Source organism: Diadema antillarum, unplaced genomic scaffold, assembly GCF_040938485.1.
Source record: "Diadema antillarum isolate AM-2024a unplaced genomic scaffold, OU_Dant_1.0 seq00000998_RagTag, whole genome shotgun sequence".
Lineage (NCBI taxonomy): Eukaryota > Metazoa > Echinodermata > Echinoidea > Diadematoida > Diadematidae > Diadema > Diadema antillarum.
This window is the reverse complement of record NW_027271836.1, coordinates 1,174,966-1,190,090: the sequence shown is the minus strand read 5'-3', so window position 1 is coordinate 1,190,090 and position 15,125 is coordinate 1,174,966. Positions and strand designations below refer to the sequence as shown.

Here is a 15,125-nt window from a genome sequence, read left to right as displayed (position 1 = left end):
TGAGTGGAGACAACTTTGGCATGAACGTGACGCCAAAATACTTCAGATGTTGATACCTACAGAACTGAGCAAAGCCAGTTTTCCGGCTTTTTATTTCCGACTTTTCTAGCAAACTTTTACAGCAACAATCCAGTATATTACTTCAATATTTGTAGTGAGCTCTAAATTGACCGGGACATGATAGTTTATATAGGCAACAGAACACACACTCAATACTCAATAGACCCAGCTAGACATTTAAGACACTCGTAGGTCATTTAATAACAAAAACATTGTTTTTCCATTAATTTGCTGCCACCGTTGCCATAGTAACAAGGTGACGCCCCTTCACACCACTTGTTCAGGGGAAGAGGAACGTATTAAATTTTAGCTGAAGACCTAAAGGTACCTCTGAAGTTGTATAACATGCGACACAATGATTACTTTTCGTTAATATACAATTTCCATGATTAAAATTGGTAATGTGAACTACAGTGAAAAAAAGGTTGCTTTTATTGAAACCGTTTTTAGCCTGTTCCCGAAGAGAAATTTCGGGGATTTTTTAAACATTATCATTTTCAGGTCTACACTCGCTTGCATGACACAAGTCATTTTTAATGACATTCTAGGAAGGACTCCTTAGTGTTTAAAGGGGAACCAAAATAAGAAGGGGGGGGGGGGGGGGGGGGGCAGTGAGTGGTTACGGGTCAACTACAAGGCGATCCAGTACTGTATATCAGTACTCTCGCTGTTTGCTATGCAGAGAGCCCCTCCACCAACCCTCCCAAGCAGGCCCTTGATCCGGAAGACGTGAACTTTCTGCGCACACGTACGAGCTCGCCACCGAAAAACTGCTAACACATGAAAAATCTCCGTTGCCAGTAGCCCCGTCCAATCCAGATTTGAGGATTTCATTTTCTATCCCTTGGCGTTAAAGAGCACTTCTTCGCAATCATGGATGAGACATATGATGTGATTGTGCTAGGGACAGGTTTGAAGGTAAGATCGGCCGCAGAAAACACCATAAAGGGAGGGAGAGAGGTGGAGATCCTCTAGCCTTTCTTTGTGATCGCTCAATCAGACAGCCGGCTTGATGTCGGCCAGAATGGAACACTGTCACTGGTACATGGTACACACATGCTATATCATTGGTCGTGCATTGATGCGTGTGTGGCTGTACGTTGCGTGTTGGATGGATGGATGAATGGATGTCTGGGATGGGCGTGTTATCTAGCGAGCCGGGCAGGTCAGCTCTGTCGGATCTCGCTTGCAGCTATGAGATTTGGCAGACGTCAGACATGAATCCCACTTTTAGCCCAAATCAGCGGATTTGGTGTATGTAAAACTATAAGCACAATCTGAATGGAGAGTGGATAAGGACTCTTATTCATGCAGGGCTGGCCAAGGTCAAGGAGAGTATCAATCATGCTTAGCTTAGGTTAGGCCTTGAAATAGCTTAGCCAAATAACGAGGGGCATGGGCCATGGCACTTCATTCATTGGCAGGCATTGCATTGTTGCATGGTATCAGACTTGCTAACATAATCTAGACTCTACTTGTACACAGAGTAATGAGATAAAATGTTAATACAGCAAATTGAACACTGGTTGGATGTGATCAAAAAAGATTGTGATACATGTTCATGTTGAGCTCCCAGAATGATAATGACTGTGATTGTAAATGTTGATGGTCAGAATGCAAAATTACATGAATAGACTTTTCTACATGTTATTAATTGTGCCTTCTTGATGCACCTATGCTTACCTGATGATTGGTAGGCTCACACTTCCCATTGAACTGATCATGATGAAGCTATAATTGTCTTCGTTAAAAACACAAAGAGAAACTCTATCAACAAAGGAGAAAACACACACACTCACACACAATGATAATGTAATGAAATAAACTCTACAGTGCATATTTTACTAAGCATGGTAAAATAGAGTGATGTCAAACTAATGAGACTCGATGCTCTGTATGAATAGCCTATTATGCAATAAAAAAAAAATCATCTACATTTGTATAAATTTAGCAAAATAATACATTCCTTAGCAAATTATGTTTGAAGTACAGTGTGTAGAGTGCAGCTAGGCAAAATCACATGTGTGGAACATATCATGACCAAGCAGACAGATTTTCTGATGAATTTGCTGCAAACGATCTTGGCTTCTGGCATGGTCATTTACACTAAAGGCCTACTGAATGTTAACATGCTGCCATATCTTCATAATTTTCATCCTTGCAGTTACATGCAATTGCACATGTATAAAATGTGTGTAATTATTGTATGTATTCTGCTGTGCTCTTTCAGGAGTGTGTTCTGAGTGGTGTCCTCTCGGTCAATGGGAAAAAGATCCTCCACATTGATCGGAACAAGTACTATGGAGGAGAGAGTGCATCCCTTACACCACTCAAAGACGTGAGTATCCAAATTTTGTGCAGTGACCACACGTTTCAAGCCCTAACTACATTGCAGCTTTCCGTGATGTCTTTTTAGTTTAACCCCGGCAGCATGCCCAAAATGATGGCAGATGTCACTGGAACAAGTAACTATAAATACCAGTGATTTATAGGGGTCATGGAATTTCAGTCCCTTCTCTATTTATTCATAAACAATGCAAGTCACACATAAAGAAAAACAAACAAACAACAGGCATCTGCTTGATGGACCTATGAGATTAATCACAATAGTTGGTCTAAAAGAGAATTCAAAGTGATTGCTTATTGACATTTTTATGACTACAATGTAGCACATTTAAATTTGAAAGAGATGTAAAGAATTTGGTACAAAGGCTTATGTTTATCCCAATCATTTGAGCCATCTCTATATTCAACCTGGACAGCTTTTCTGCTGTTTTTACCATTGTCTCAAAGAAACTGTGTATGGAAGTCAATCCAGTGGCCGAATCATTCATTTTAACATGAGGCATTTCATATATATGCTATTAAATATACATGTATGTTGCAGGAAAGCAAATGGAATTGCTAGCAGACTTTACCACGACTATGATTAAGGAGGAACTTTGCTTGTCGAACTTGTCGACGATAAATAATTGTATTTGTTATTTATTTGTTAACGGATGGCATGTAATAACAATTTTTGCGTTCACTTTGTACCATAGGTCAATACATGTTAGGACTTACCAGCAGGGAATCTAGCACCTACATTATACCTACATCACAGTTGTCTTTCTTTGTTGGGCATACATGTAGGTTGTCCTTACTGTTCTTCATATTTGGTGTTGTTTTGTTTGATATCAAGCACCAATGTCTTAATTGAAAAAATAAATAAAAGATGATAAAACAGTGTCATATATTCTTGAAGAAAAATTACCAGTTTCAATGAAATTGAGCCCCAAAGAGAAGGTGATTGTGAATGCAAGCCTTGAACAACACCAATGCAATCATCGAGAGAAAATACAGCCAAATTGTTATTAAGGCAGAGTGCAAGAATGGTGTGTGAGTGAGACAGTGTCACCAAGCATTTATTTCTCTTTCATACAACTGTGATATGGATCGAGTGGATGATATTCTTCATATTCCTCGTTAATATCTTATCAAATGTTACTGCCTTTTTTTTTTTTTTTGTAATGCAACACAGATTCTCTGTAATTCTTTTCAAGGTCTACTCCAATGCAATATATGCCTATGTCCATGTTTCACAGCAAAGGAAGTTGAATTTCTTCATGACTTTCAATTATGTGTACTACAATTGTGTACCTACGTAGTAACTATTGAAACTACATTTTGGGCATGTTCAATATGAAATAAAGAGTAGGGCCTACTACACATCTGTATGCCAGAGACGCCTTGGCCATATCACCACCATGACATTGACAAAGGGAGATTTTCACAGGATGGAGTTTTCACAAGCACATCGTAATATGGTCATGGCTTTCGTAAAATCAAGGGATTTTGCTTGAACTTCTCGATATGTAACCATGATTCGGATGAATTTATTTATAGGGACTTATCGGGACTGGCTAAATTCCCTCGTGATATGTAGGCAAACGAGTCAGAGGAGCCCTTTGGTGTAGAGTCCCACATGTAATGTCTAGTAGAAGCATTGTTATTAGCCCAACCAAATGCAAAATTGTGTGTGTGGGTATATTCAAAGCCAAGCACTTTATGAACATTGGGAGAGTAATGAGGGTGGTTCTTCCCACCAGGTCATTATAGTGTATATTCAAATGATATGCTAGTACTTTTCTCATGGAGGCTTCCTTAAGATTTGCCCCAGGTGCCCCCAAGCCAGCAAAGGTTAATATACCAGCATTCAAAATGGATTATATGCTCTTCAATGCAAGCCTTTTGATTTGTTTGAATATTAAAGTGATGTGCATGCCTCTGCCTCTGTAAACATTATCCATGGCAGTCAAAATGTTTGCCTGAAGCAGGCCTGACCTTGTAAGATCTTCCATGTGCAAAGCAAGTTTCAGTCATGATTTGGAACTGATGGAACCATGAGCAACAAAGACAGCATATAATATCATTTCATTTGCCAAGGGGTTGAGTGGAGCGAGGTGAGCAATGAAACTTGTGAAACATCAGTAAGCAGATTTAGTGAAAAAAGCTCAGAGATGGAAAGAATCCATTGGTACACCCTTGGGAGAAAAAAAAAAAGGCCTCCCAGGTCCCCCCCCCCCATCTCAACTTTTGACTGCATAATCACGACAAAAATTGGCATACACATTGCCTGTGACGTAATTGCAACAACAACAACAAAGTTATGTATGCTAAATTATGCTAATTTATGCAAAATGTATGCATGAAATCAGACTATTTGCTCTAAATCACTAAATAAAGCTCTAAACAGGCACTTTTGTATGTGTGTGTGTGTAAATATCCTTTCAAGTATCCTTTAATAGCAAATAATGTAAATGGAAAACATTTCTTCAGTATTTTATTTTTTTTTGCAATTTTGTACAATTTCTAAAATGTATTCTTTGGTTTTGACTTTTTGTTTTTCATTGTTTTTTCAATGAACTTTGTCCGCAACATTGTTCCAAGCATGAAACTACAATGTTATCAATTGATTTTAATCAATAAAACCAAGAAATAATCATGCTTTTATGAAATTTGACTGTAAGAACAATGTGCATTGAAATTATACAAGAATTCACGCTGTTGGTCTGACATGCATCATTACGTAATGCGTAACTTTGGAATTGTGTGCCCAAGCATTCATAAATTTAGTGTCTAAAGATGCGGGTGACTTGAAAGAAAAAGGTAGTGAAACATCGCGGCAACAGCTTTTTGTGATGGCGACACATCCAAGGCCCCCCACCCCCGGCCTGATTAGGGCTTTATATGACATGGGCAGAGCTGGCTGTTGTAAACCCACTTGCTCAAGGTAAATAAAACTCACTAGAAGACAAGTGATATGAATGGACACTTGCCTGTTGAAAGTACCCTTTGCCAGAATGCCCATTGGGATGAGTAGGTGATTTTTTGTTTCTTTTTTTTTAAACAAACTACACCATGAATGTTGCAAGTTGCAGCTCTGTTCAGGCTATTACTAAATCAGGTTTCTACAATATATTCTTGGGTAGGGTTATTTCATGCCCTTGAACTAATTTTAGAAACACAGCATTTCATGTAACTTCATATCTCGATATGCACGGAAAAAAGAAACAAGGAGTTCTAATGTAGGCCATTTTCTGATAGTTATATTATGACCTACATTGTACATCGTGCATGTACAGTGTAGAAGACTCAAGCAGTTCTCATGAGACACCCATGTCAATGAAGATTTTCAAGTAACAGAGAACCTGTCATACGATTGTAACTCTTTTGTTGTATGCCCGATTGTACCCATTTTCTTTTTTTCTTTTCTTTCCAGCTCTATGTCCATGTAGATTTTGTAATATATGACAATGAATTCAGAGTGTGTTTATGTAAATGAGAAATGAGTGAGTTAATCCAGTCCCCCCCCCCCCAAAAAAAAAAAAAGAAAGAAGATTGATAGAGAGGAAACAAGAAAAGCAAAATAAACCAAATATAAAGCAGATATCATACCAAAGTGATAACAAAACAAAAATTAATACTGGGAAAAGCCTCAGCAGCAGTGGCATTCTACTGTATTCATTTATTTGACTGCAGTTTCATGTTGCCTCAGTAACATGCATACATTACTGCCGAGCTGCAACTGGAGTTTGCTCACCCATTTATGGCAGTGATGGGCCCAAGGGGGGGGGGGGGGGCAGGGATGGGGTTGCAGGAAGTTAGCCCATATTGTGTTTTATTGTCAGTGTTGGCAAGATATTTCTGTAGGGATTTGCCTTGAATGTATCAGATTTACAAAAATCTTATTATTTTTGTTCTACAAGGGCTTCAAAAATGGGGGGGGGGGGGGGGGGGGGGGCGATGAATAGAGCCAGAAAAGGAAATCAGCTTGTGGTTCTACATGTCCGTATGACACAATCTTTACTTCCCTGGTTTTCAGAGATATGAAAGACCATTTTTATGCATACAGCGATGCTTGTTCCTGGCCATAACATTCAGCCTCATACAAAACTGTAATTTCATTTTCAATACTCTGTTATGTCTGTGCAGTATAGAAGAGTTTACTTGTTTCTTCTATGTGGGGGGAAAAAATGTCTCTCACATGATGTATTCCCCTTCGGCAATAAGGGAAGACTGAGGCCAGAATGTCTTTTATTATATTTGCTGTCATTATACTTATTTTAGCAAGGAATGGAGGTTTTGAACTAGGCATCCTCTTTCTTAACAGGGGTAAAAATATTTTGGTCACATCTTTGAAAATATGATGAATATTATGCTGGTGAGAAACTCTGAGAAAATATTTATGAAGATTGTTCAAAAATTATGTTTTGGAAATGCCATCCCATATTCAACTTGAACTGAGGCAGAGAAAATGAAATAGAATACATAAGTTGTAGAGTAAATGAAGTTTCTATAAATTGGGCATAATGGGGAATTGTAAAATTTCATTTGTTTTTTTCAGAGCGATATTGATCAAAATGGCATGTATGCAATTCAGTTGACATAGTTAATGTCTTTGGCTCAAAATTGTCACATTGACCTGTGCTAAATTTTCACTGATTCTCTTTGTGTGTGTGTGTGTGTGTGCATGTGCAAATGTAAAGTCAAGGATAAAGTGTATTCTTCATATTACTTGACTGCAGTGATGATGACTTTTTTTTTAGTAAAAGGGTAAGGAGCTGTGGGTATCCAGTTGTACATATAGACCCAAAACAATTTTACATCATATGCCGTTTGGATAGATTTGAGGCCTCATCATCATCACCCCTTTAATTTTCACATATCGTCTGTTGAGAATGAGAAGGGCATTAAGTGGTCTTGAACACTATGGGTTTTGTGCCCTTATCATTCTCAACCGACGATATGTGGTGCAACTCTTTTGTGTAAACATGTCCATGTGAACTGAAAACTTATTTCAAGACTTTCTTCTATCACCTGTGTCTGATTTTGAATGAAGCAACTGTTTTACTCTGTGTTTGAATTTATCCTCTTTCTGAAACTCGCCAGGAACTAGGAGTGACCCTACTCTAAATGATTGTACATTTGAAATGCTAATTGCTCATCTTTATTAAGCAGGGTTAAAAAACAAACAAACAAACAAAACAAACAAAACTAAACTAAAAACAAAAACTTGCCCACTAGCTAGGGGCAACTAAAATTCACTATTGGCAAGTTATGTGAATGGGTAGTTGCCTACTGATAAGTATTGAGCCCTTGTTCGAACAACCATTTAGGCAAGATGGAGAAATATTTATGTTTTATGTGGATATGATTTATAAAAAAATTTTGAGGATAGCAATGTCTTGAAGAGCTCACAAGTCAATCATATGGCACTCAATCAGCCCAAATGTGCATTGCCATAGACAAAAGGGAATCACATTTACTAGATGGACTTCAAGTTCATGAATTTGTCTCCGTGTATAGGTTGTAATAATTGTATGTAATATGTTTCTAAGCAACCATCTCTAACTTTGCTGATAATTCAGGAACCATCAACATAGAGCATTTGATGTGTATCCTGTTCTTCTGAAAGTGCCTGATTTTATATCTGAGAAAAATGACTGAGCTGATCATTATTTTTTCAAAAATAGCAACAACTTATTTGCTGGCTTAGGTAAATACTGGTACTAGTTTTTTTCTGATGCATTTTACTGTAGAACAAGAAAATTTTGTTGGTGCTCTGTAACTTCTCATCCTCTTTCAGGGCATTGTCCACGATGTGTCTTTTTGTATCAGTTTTTCTTTCAAGAAATTGAGACTATGCTATGAATGGATATGTGAAATTTCCACAAATATTATATTTCAACCTGTTATTCTATCTTGTTATTTTGCTGATGTCATTTTCTGATATGTCACAAGTCACATCTGTGTAATTTGCTTCCTGTCCCACTGAAAAGATTCACAACCTGAAACATGTCGTATATTTAAATCGTTACATACAATGCACATCCGTAATGGAGCCATCTACAGTAGCTTCTTTTCCCCTTTTTTTCTTTTTCTGTCTCTGAGTACTGTATGCATGCTGCGCTTCTCGGGTTGTATGCTCGATGTTAGGGTGGACGAATTGCCACTTCAGAGCGAGCCAAATGGCGCTGGGGTGCCGCACTCATTGATTGGAATATACATGAATAGCAGAGGTCTAGCAGTACTGTTGCCTAGTCTTGTCTAGAAGACTCTGATTCAGAAAAATTTCAATGCCATATTTCATGCATGAGGTACATACAGTATTAATATATTTGTTTTTACAATGTAGGTTGTACCATGAACACACTGTTGATTTCCATTTGCATTGCATTTTTATTTATCTACATTATTGCATTGTTTTGACCAGAAGCTATAGTATATGGTGAATGAAGATTTTACTTTGTCACACTGCAGGCGAAACATCGATGTGCAAAATAGCCTTTGCTTGAATTCTTTTGTTGTACTAAAGGTCCAGGTACAATTACAATGTATACCAAGATGATCAGATGTTCAGTATTTTTTCAGAGAACTGAAAATTCTTCATCATATGTGCTTCATATGTGGTCACTAAACTGAATGAGCAGGCTGTCATCAAACAGACATTGGTTCATTCATAAACTTTTCAATAGACAACATTTGACAAATCTTCAGTTCATCTTTATGGTCACATGTACATACAGACATACAAAGTGATTAATCTTTCTTTGGGGGGGATTGGGGTTGGGGGCTGGGGGAAGGGCGTGGTCAGAAGAATAGAGGTGTGATCATGATCACCTCATATATTGACTTTCTCAATGACATAATGGGATATTACATTCTGTTGTCTGATATGACGATGAGATACAGTACCTAGGTGAATTGAGTCGACAAAGTAACTCCTACGTGTATATTTGAAATTTGAAAGCCATAACTAAGGAATGTTTATTTCGATAAACTGATCTTTAAAAAAAAAAAAAAAAAAAAAAAAAAAAAAAAAAAAAAAAAAAACTTTCTTTCATGTCGGTATGAAAACTTTCAAAGTAACTTTGTGCGCTGCATATCAATAATGTAATAAGAAAATGCATAAGTTTACAACTTTTCCCCCGCATGCCTGTGCATACATGTGCATTTGTTTGTATTTTGTGATCCCAAAGCTATGTAATGTCATACAAGTATTTCATGCACACTTTATGACCACAGTTGTTCCTGACAACCAGTAACTTTGCCCAGCATAGCAAACAATTACTGCTGCCTTGGTGTATTGGATGTATGTATGAATTGGAGAGGCCACTACCAGGTCATCAACAGAAAAACATCCCATAAATTTAAAATATGCCGTAATGCAATGTGTGAATGAACTGGGCCATTTGCATTTACACAAGACTAGAGGAGCCTCTCATCCCAAATGCAATGCATGCCTGTTGGGGTGTACATGCCGCCAGCATGAGTAATTAAACAGGAGAATACAAACATTGACCTTGGACGTTTATATCTGCAACTGAAAGTGTGTGGAATGCGTCCTCAACACTCATATGACTAATGAGGACAAATGGTATGCACAGACTGGCAGCTAGCAATACTTCCCATGCATGCATGTACTGCCACCTGTTGCAAGGAGCAGTGGCTCTTTTGAAACAAAAACAAAAACAAAACAAAACAGTTTTTTGTATGTTTGTTTGTTTGTTTTTATGTGGGGGAGATTTTATGTTCCGTGGACTACCCTTCTTAATTAATGTTCATTTCGTAGAGCTTTGGAATGAAATGATTTATTGGAAGCAGTTTCTCATCTAGGTCAAATAATCCTGTAAGGGCATTATATGTGGAATCAAATATCCAGGGGGATCTTAAGGAAACATTGATCCAGACAAAAAGAAAAAAAAAAAGAAAAAATGAAGTTAAATTTGTACTAGTGTAGTGCCATTGATTATATCTTGCTCCTGCTCACTACCAACATCAGCTGGCACCAGTGCAATGTAGTTCAGAATTTATTGTTAATTAAAGCTTGTCTGGCCTGTGGCTCACATCGTTGTAAAACTATCTGTGCCTTATTAAACACAAGTGCCTGTGTCTTTCATTAAGAAAGGCAACATTGACTTAAAGGGGACCTAGTGAGGGGATGAGTTTCAGACTTAAATATTTGAACAACTATGAATTAGTTTATACTGAGTACAAAGTTTCAGAATAAATAGTGATTGGGATGAGGAATTAGAATGTTTCCAAAATTGATAACAAATTGCAATGAGCAAAGATGATGACATAGCAGTCTCACCATACAAATACATGAGTTGGGGCTCAAGGAAGCAGAACAAAAGAAGGTTTACATAGATTCTACGCAGGTGAACTTGTTAAGCAAGTGGTATTGTAATAGAATTACAGTGCTTACATTTCTGAAATATGTGAGTCTCTATGTCATCAACACTGTTCAGTGTAATTTGTTTAAGATTTTCAGAGTATTGGTTTCTCTGCTCAAGGACCACAATAAGTTCCACAAATCTATACATGGAGCTGTCTATTTATGTACTACATGATGTGAAATTATGAAAATTGTGTTAAATCCCCCTTTTTAGGCATCGTTTTCTGGATATTGTATAATAGGTTTGGACCTTAACCCTCCCTGATGAATCAAAAGCACCAACATTTGGTTTTGATAGTAATTAGCAGAATCATGCAGAGGTCAGTGGAAGAGGTTCTGGGATGAATGCTGGAAGGAGTGGTGGTGGAAAGCACTGTAAACTGTGAAAGACTAAGGGAGCACACCGTTGATGAATTCAGTAGTATGTGCAGAGAATAATTATCTTCTCTTTCCATTAAAAAAAAAATAAAACAAACTTGAACAAAACACTGCAGAACACAATTTGCCTGCTAAAAAATGAACAATGTCAAGATCAAAGTACATTGTAAAGCCAGAGTGTTTTCTTTGAGGCCTGCTGTAGTGTGACCCTGTTATGGCATGCTCAAATTATCATGTTGATGAGCCTCCTTAAAAAATGAAGAAACCTGAAGGGAGCTATCAGGGAACTGTTCATTTAAAAATACATAAACAAACACATAAACAGGAAACAAACTTTGATAGAAATGTGTAAAGATATTGGCAGTCTTACAGAAATTGGATATATTGAATTTAAGAGTTATGTAGCTTTAATATTATTTGACTCGCCAGCATGGCATCTTGTGAAAACCTTACATTTCAAACTTGATCTAAAAAGCAATGATGGTACTAGTTATAACCAAGAGCTATAGTGGAAATGAATTTGACATCATTTATGATTATGTAATATTGATGCTGTGATGACAATTTTATGGAATTCAAAAGAGAAGATTACTGTGGATGTTTTAGTGGTGCGCATGCTTGTGAGTGTTTTAAAGATACTCTGTATGATACAAACCTTGTACTTGTTGAGACAGCATACTGAGGTTTGGGGAATGATGTTGGCATGTCTAGTGCAAGTAATTATGAATGTCAAACTTTCCTTGGGTTATAGATCAACATAATCCATGTGCCCTCCTTTTAAGATCGTGCAGTCTGAGTCATCATATTGCTACAGATTCCATACTGCATTTTCAACAGTGCAAATGTCACATAAAAGCAAATTCAGTGTTTGATTGATATGTAAACATATAACCTACAAACCTTTGCATTGAAATATGGCCACAGATGCATGATTATGTGAAACATATTGAATTCTCTGTTGACATGTTATGGTTACTCAGTGCTTGATAGAAATATCTCTGGATCCAGCAACCATACATTTTTGCTTTTGTGTGTATTTTATCATATTTTTCTTGCTTTCACTTGCTTTGTTCACATTGATCTACTTATATGTCAGTATTCAAATTGAATAATCATAATCTGTCAGACATTTATTTTCCTTTTAATGTGCTCTCACATTGTGTGTTTATTACACTGTTACCAGTATTTTCTTGTTTTCTGCGAAATCTTAGAAATAGTACTTGTACTAGATTGATTTTGTAACGCTAGAATAATAAACTGACCAATATCATATTGATGTATCAAATGCTGCTTAACAATTAAAAATGACATTTAAAAATGTTTGAGAGTGTGCAGCAGTGAATAAAAGAGTTTCAGCACAATACCTGTGGGATATTTTTTGCAGCAGTAATCACCCTGGTATTACTTAGTGTATTGCAGTTATGTATGTGGTAAGCCTGCTGAATACTGGCAGTTAAATTCTGTGGGAATGACAGTGTGCTTTTCTAGATGCATGTACAAAGTTTGTATGGGTTTCATCACAGTGTCATTCCCCGTTTGCATTTCAATGTTAATTTATGTGCAAATGACAACAATTTTAACTGCAAGGCACACAATAAACCCGCATCATGTGGCATGTACTCAAGCTTTGGCAGTTTCTGTCATGTTCCAAGCCGTGGAGGGCCCCCCAGCACCACCACCATCACCACCACTAGTGTCATCATAATCATCATCATCATCACCAACTGATGAGACACATTGATTGGCTGGGATGATAGGAACGATGCCATCCACACATCCATGCGCCACAATCCTTGCTTTGTGCCTGTGTGAGGCGAAGGCTTGTCTCTCTACACATTGATCTGATGTAATGCTTGCAGGCAGGCAGGCAAATGAAATTGATGTGACTGCTATAGGCTATAACTTGATTTAGGTTGCTGTCAGAGCCGGAATATTAGCATTTTTTTTTTCCACACAAACATGCACGCACACACACACACACACACACACACACACACACAACAAAACATGACATGCCTTTAGTAAACATCATCAGTCATCTGTGTTTATACAGGGCTCCACACTAACTTTTATTTTTGGTGGCCCAAAGGCAAACATCCAACCTTTTTTGGTGGCCCGATCAGGCCACCACATTCTTCATTTCTGAAATTTTGGTGGCCTGACGTGCATTTTTGGTGGCCCCGGGCCACCGTTAGTGTCGAGCCCTGGTTTATATCATTATTATGATTTATGACAGAGATGATGACATAATAATGATGACGTTGAGAACAAAAATCATCTTTTTTATTGTTATATTATTATTTTATTATTATTGTTTCCTTAATTATCAGAACTGGAAGCCTTATCGAATATACATTGTATGTTTACTGACAGTATTGGCCAGAATATACCACAGAGATACACAGTTGTATCAACAACTACATAGTATTGCATGAATAATGAAAGTCACATGCTCAGAGAATGGCAGAGCATAGACAGAAAGCGTTAAACCCACTCCATGCTTGTCCACCAATCCTTTTATTGCATTTTATGATTTTAATGGTATGCTCATTTTGTAGATACTGGATTTTGCTTCATGTAGCTGTTTGAGGGTGGGGATCTATTTCTTTCCCTGCAAACACAATGCAGTCTGGGATTATCTTTGTATCTCCCAGTGATTTGGGGTTTCCCTGAGTAAGTGCGCATGGTGAATACATACATTTTATCAAACACCTAAATGTATTGTAGTACACAGAGTAATATAGCTACTAGTATAACTGTTTTATTCCTTTTATTACTGCTGCAAGTAGTGGAATATCGTTGTTTTCTCCTCATACAGTTTGTCCAACTTTCCAGTAGGTACATCTATGCATTCACCCGCATGTATGCAACACGAGAATACAAATGATATGTGTTGCATCAAGTGCTTGTGTGTGTACAGGAATGCATCCTGATTGCCATGGCTCCATTTGAATACATTTCTGGGGATGGTTAACAAGCAAAATAAAGTGACTTGATATTCAGACAATGCTTTTGTGCATTAGAGGAGATAGTGTAAGAAGCTGTAGGTACATGTAGTACAATTGTACACTGTGATGAGTATTAAAAATGTGATTTTATGTAAACATAGATGGTTTGGAATGGTGAAGTGTGGTACTGCCACAAGAAAGAAGGCCACCGTCCCTGTGCATGGGCACCTAAGTTTATCTTGTCCTCATGTATATTTCCAGAATCTCCTCAACTATTGTTACCTTTACTCAGTATGATATTTGTTGACTTTAAAGGGACGGTACAGCTTCAATGAGATAGGGCTTCAGGTTTCCAATGTTTCTTGATGATGATTTTTTGGCAAAAGAGAAACCTCTAATATGAACTTATGAAATACAAAAGAGCGTTCATTTCTAAGAGGAATTCAATGTTTATTTTTTGAAAATTGGTTTTGAAATGGCTTAGATATCCAAAACAAAGTAATCCTAATATTCTTGTGCAGTGAGGAGTCAAGTTAGTTTTTTAAACCCAATTCTTCTGGACATTCTGCAGGTCTATGAGCACTTCAGCGAGTCCATGCCCGATGATGACAGCAGTAAGCGAGGCAGGGACTGGAACGTGGACCTCATCCCCAAGTTCCTCATGGCAACAGGTAAAAAAGTCAGTTAAACTTAGATTACGGGTAGATGAGGTGCTGAGGCAGTCGAGGCAATGTTGAAATGCCGAGACATGTTGCAAGCATTAGCATGCACAGCAATAGTGTGGGTGAGCTGGCTTCACTCAAAACAAAAATCATCACTTCAACCTTCTCACTGTAATTAATGATTAGATGGGGCCAGGCCCAAGCTAAGCTGTAAAATTTTGAGATTATGAATTGGGCCAAAGTGGCTGCGCCAGGCTTGGGCTATTTTGGCACTGTTGTAAGCTAGCACCAGGCGCGGGCCATTGATCAAAGAGTTAAGCCCACGCATTTCTGTCTGGCCCTCAAGGTAAATTTTAA

The 15,125-nt window shown here is 37.7% G+C and overlaps 1 protein-coding gene across 1 annotated transcript in view; it reads left to right on the top strand.

Annotated features, from left to right (window-relative positions):
- Nucleotides 1-842: 842 nt before the first annotated feature.
- The window catches only part of LOC139742341 (rab GDP dissociation inhibitor alpha-like), a 30,375-nt gene continuing 16,092 nt past the window's right edge, over nt 843-15,125 (top strand). Inside the window, exons 1-3 of the mRNA XM_071652919.1 lie at nt 843-978; nt 2,291-2,398; nt 14,678-14,777. Of these exons, the coding sequence (XP_071509020.1) occupies nt 934-978; nt 2,291-2,398; nt 14,678-14,777 (253 nt within the window). The 5' untranslated portion in view covers nt 843-933. The remainder of the gene's footprint in view (nt 979-2,290; nt 2,399-14,677; nt 14,778-15,125) is intronic.